The 5,129-nt window shown below is 43.8% G+C and overlaps 1 protein-coding gene across 4 annotated transcripts in view; it reads right to left on the minus strand.

Annotated features, from left to right (window-relative positions):
- Positions 1-3,419: 3,419 nt before the first annotated feature.
- Positions 3,420-5,129, minus strand: part of edem2 (ER degradation enhancer, mannosidase alpha-like 2) — a gene marked incomplete at its 5' end in the record, with an annotated part of 13,188 nt that continues 11,478 nt past the window's right edge. For 3 of the 4 annotated variants that reach the window (XM_039799593.1, XM_039799592.1, XM_039799591.1), the window contains 2 exon segments: positions 3,420-4,687; positions 4,771-5,129. The exon segment at positions 4,771-5,129 is cut by the window's right edge and continues 130 nt beyond it. In XM_039799593.1, coding sequence (XP_039655527.1) covers positions 4,520-4,687; positions 4,771-5,129 — 527 coding nt within the window. 4 annotated transcript variants of the gene reach the window in all.

Here is a 5,129-nt window from a genome sequence, read left to right on the forward strand (position 1 = left end):
CCATTGTACCGAATTTGGTTGCAGTTCCACCATAGTTCCACTGGGGGTGATCGCGGTCCAGTGCAAAAGGAATGGGACTCTATGGAGCTAGACGGCTAAATGTGTCTCTTTCACCCGATTGTCATTGAGAAACCTCAGATTTTATTGTAGTTTTTGCAAGTTCAACATGGGTTATAGGTCGAAAGTTGAATGAACGAGTACTTATGACCTTTTGATTTCTTACAGGGTGAGTCGTTGTTGCCCATAACACGCTAGCATTCTGCTAATGAATGCTGATTGGTCAGTGAAGGTCTGATTACGATCGGAGAGCCCGCTTGACGGCATCCGAAGCAGAGCCTGAATGTCAGAGTGAATATTTCGGCGTAGTCTTTAAAACATCAGCAAACCTCTTTCTAGCGCGTGTATTAACAGGGAGAGACTAACCTGTTAGCTGTGTTGTCGATGCCTTGAGAGAACAAAGGAAGCGACTCAGAGCTTGCCGTAAAGCAGTATCTCTGGCCGTATATGTGTATGACGTCATTAACATTTTAAAAGGCTTTTTAGAACAAAAAAGCGACTTTAAAAAAATCTAAACACCCAGCAGTGTGTATTTTCTTAGCCTCCCCTTTCGAATGCAACATTCAAATTACTAGACAAAAAATGATATCCTGAGAAAAGTGGATTTTGAGGGGTATAGCTCCATAGACCTCCATTCATTCTGCACTGGCCTGTGAGCGCCCCCTATATGGAACTCTGGTGGAACTGCAACCAGTTCAGAACCCGGAAGTAACGAGGGAGTGGCACTTCTTGATATATTAGAAGTTCTTTGTGTTCATCCTATAATAGTTTTCCAGTGTGTATTCCTTGGAGTAATACATAGGAAGACCTTTTGTTTCTCTATCCTGGCTGTTGCTGTCTCTGGATTTTGGGTCTGAACCTGCACATCCCTGACAGGAAAGACATCAGTGTCCACCAGAGACTATGAGGGAGAAGGGGAAAAGTGGAGAAAATGGTAAGAGAAAAATCTGTTGCATTGCATTTCTTGGCAGAAAGATTCCAGAGCTGCAGCATCTCTCCTACTACCACTGATGAGGAAGAGACAGGATGAAGCAGAGTTCTGCACAAGGTCTGATGTTAGCTAACATTAGCATCACAATCGTTTCACTCACAATTAACATAAGCTAATAAATGTTAGCCCGATATGCAAATATCAGAACTGAATTGGCTAGTTCACGTTAGCTTTAAAAGTAATTTGATTTGGGACTTGACTTGCCTTAACTAAGGACTGGACTTGACAAAACCTGTGACTTTACTTGACCACACTTAAATAACTTGAGACTTGCTTGATACTTGAGAAAAGATGATTTGATCACAACACTGACTGATTTTATAGTAGTATCTAAGCTGCCTTCTTTAGGAGCCTCCATTGTTGTTTAATATGTCATCAAGCACACACCTAAACCATGCCTTTAGCTGCCAGTAGCTCTGCACACGACGCTGATTGGCTGGGCCTCGGACAGCAAACCATAGACTGTAAATATGATGGACGATTGTAAAAAGTCCCGGGCGTGAGGCTTGTGGACAGATTACAATGTTCTGAAAAAGAACAGGAGAATTATGAGACCGGCAACAGGTTGTGTTTCCTTCTCTCGCTTCTGTCAGACTTTATTTTATACATAAACATGTACTTTAAATATGTTCTCAATTTCACATTCCTTCTCATAAGAACATCAAGTTACCATAATCACTACATAACTTGAATTCAGTTTCCTAAATAAACATCATTTTCAGAATCCATATATTCTGTTTGTCTTCATATCCAAATGAAAGTAAAATACACCTTTTCCCAAACTTCTTTGGTCTACTGCTTACAGCTTTAATGACTGTACTAATAACTAATAACTGCAGCGTCACTCGTTACGAATAAGATTCCAAACGCACTGGCGTACGTACATACATACATACATACATACATACATACATACAACATATTAGCAGAATGCTGTTAATTCTATTAACAAAAGAGTACAGCTGGCAGGAGAATTACACAAGCAAAAGTTAACTCTGTACATAATAACAGTATGCAGCTGCTGGTGTCTTCTGAAGACTTGGAGTTCAGCTTTTCTTTGAGAAAAGAACAAAGAACGGCTCTGAAGTCATTCTTAAAAAAGGAAGATGTGTTTGGAGTTTAATAAGTTTAATCTATCAGCTATCGTTGTTCTGATTGGTTGGAGTGCTATCCTATTGGTGCAGAGGGAATTTGAAAGACAACTGTTTATCCCGCCCCTCGGATTGAGCCGTGACCAATGGGGAGTTCCCAGACCCAACATCTGGATGTGGGGCTGGCTGGTCAGGCTAAAGTTCACTGAGTCCAGCATAAGAGTTACAACACAGCTGTGGGTCTAAGTTTCCCTAGCAACAGACATCAAGTCGAGGCTCGGTCCACCAAGATCTCCTCCGAAGTGAGCCTCGATCTAAGCTTCCCCTGTGTCTTTATTCCCTCCTCACAGGGCGTCTTGTCTCTAGGCAGCCTGGCATCTTCGCCAGGGTTGAGACTGCATGTGTTGCACGGCTTCCTTTTTCTACCAACTGTCTGGCTCATAATGTTTCTTTCTACCATATAAGGCTTATTCTGTATTTGAAGACTTAACCTTAACCAGAGGTGTATAGTCCAGGTGCCAGAAAGTAGAAATCCTGTCCAGCAGCTGTCCCAACCATCACTAAACCAGCTCCTCTACCAGGTAGATGAGCTCGTTAGTGAAAACACCTGTTCTAGATGTAGAGGCAGATCCAAAAACATGGCAGGATTTTTACTTTCTAGCACCTGGACTATACACCTCTGACCTTAACCTTCTGTGCATTCAGAGTTCACCCGGACTACTTTTAACCACTTCCTCAATGGCTGCATACAGCTCTGTCGTAATGAGCACGGTGCAACTTTAACTTCTACAGCTCCTATTAATCTGTGTGTGTCTCTGTGTATGTCTGTGTAACTTTAACTTCTACAGCTCCTAATAATCTCAAAAACAGAGTAATGGAAAAAAACAATGGTTCTGCACATTATGTTTAGTAGTAATCTCTTATTCTGTCTGAAAGGAAACATCCTGTGTGTGTCTGTGTCTCTGTGTATGTCTGTGTGTGACTCTGTGTGTATGTCTGTGTGTATGTCTGTGTGTGTGTGTGTGTGTCTGTGTGTAGTTGAAGGTGTTCTCTGGTTTATAGGGTTAGGGGTAGTTTAGGGTTAGGGTTACTTTAATAATTGCAACCAATTCTTTCCAGAAGCGAGGAATCCGGTTTAATAATCCTGATTTTAATACTGATCAAAGTAATTGTTTCCATAATCAAACAGCCATAGTTTGTTGTTGTTAGAAGTCACATGACCGACAATAATGTGCACATTCTTCGCTGCACATCGATAAAGGATTTAAGCAGGAAACAGCTTTTTTGTTTCGGTCATTTTATTCATCTTTCAGTCAGAGGGAAAACTTTTTAGTCTTTCATGTGAAAAAATATGCAAAACCATATCAGAAAAAGGCAAATTATCACTTTTTTAATCTTTTATACCATAAATCCCCCAGAAGTCTCTGCAGGATCCACAGAGAGGAGGTACCACCCCCTGCTGGCAGCTCCAAACATTACACAACATTAAACATTCACATCATGATGGTTAGTCCCAAAGATCCTCTCTACTAAACTATCTCTGATATTACCCAGAGTCCTTCATGTTGGCGGTAAGATGAGAAACATCCACATACACAAACAGTTTTTAAACTGCGTGTTCGTTAGTAACATACATGTTCCTTTTTATTTTGTTGTTTTGTTGAATTCAACTGAAAGAAGAAATCAGAGCAAAATCTTATAGTTAATAGTTAAATTAAATAGATAAACTGGTGATAAAATAATCTGAATTCAATCGTTAAATCCTTCTAATCTGACGAATTACATTCTGCACATTCAACGCACGCAGCAACATCTCAAATGTTGAAAAAAGCAACAACAAAAAATTTCGTAAAAAAACGTCCTCTCTCTTTAGTAGAAAATGTCCGTGTATTTGGCGCTTGGCGAGTGTTAAAGCTGTCTGTAGCTCTCGGCGCCGTACGTTAAAATTAATCAACGTTTAAATTGATAAATATCCGACACAGCTTCACTCAGACATCAGATCCTCACAACTCTTCACAAGTTCACTTTGTTCCCTGAAAGCTTTCCTAAAACACAGAGTTTACTGGCCCGGAGACAAATGGTGGTTTTTGAAAAAAAACGGTCAAAAGCAGAAAAGAAAGCGTTGATAAAAAAAAGGCAAAAAAGTTATAAAAAAAAAAAATATATATTGAAAAATACTCAACTGTGAAAGTGCGAAAAGCTGGAAAAAAAGTCAAAAGTTGACAAGTTATAAAAAGGAATATGAGAAAGAAGCCGAGAGGTCAGCTGATCAGCTGATCGTCAGCTGGAGAGATGAGCGCTGAGTCAGCTGTTAAAACACTCGTCTAGAAACCTTCCGGTCCCGTGGTCGTTTCTGCTTCTCGTCTGAACGGCGGCGGCGTCACGTGTTGTCGGTGAAAACTTGTCCGAGGACGGCGAGCCGAGCGCTGAACGGCTGCACGGGACAGGACAGCGCCGGCGGGGTCTTCTTCTCGCCGGGCTTCAGAGCGATGCTTTCTGATTGGCTGGGGGGCGGGTCCTGTGTCTGTGATTGGCTGGGGGGCGGGCCCTGTGTCTGTGATTGGCCGGGGCGGGCCCTGTGTCTGTGATTGGCCGGGGGCGGGCCTGTGTCTGTGATTGGCCGGGCGGGCCCTGTGTCTGTGATTGGCCAGAGGGCGGGCCCTGTGTCTGTGATTGGCTGGGGGGCGGGCCCTGTGTCTGTGATTGGCCAGAGGGCTGGCCCTGTGTCTGTGATTGGCCGGGGGGCGGGCCCTGTGTCTGTGATTGGCCAGAGGGCGGGCCCTGTGTCTGTGATTGGCCGGGGGGCGGGCCCTGAGTCTGTGTTTCCCGTGTGCGGTGCAGCAGGAGGTCAGCCAGCGCGCGGCGCTCGGCGGCGTGCTGGCTGCAGCAGTGCAGCGCGGCGGGGTCCAGAGGGTGAGCCTCGGTGTTGAAGATGAACCCCCCCGCCCCTAAAACACACTGGCCGTCCTCGCCGCCCGCCTCCCAGGACC

Source organism: Perca fluviatilis, chromosome 5 (genome assembly GCF_010015445.1).
Source record: "Perca fluviatilis chromosome 5, GENO_Pfluv_1.0, whole genome shotgun sequence".
NCBI lineage: Eukaryota > Metazoa > Chordata > Actinopteri > Perciformes > Percidae > Perca > Perca fluviatilis.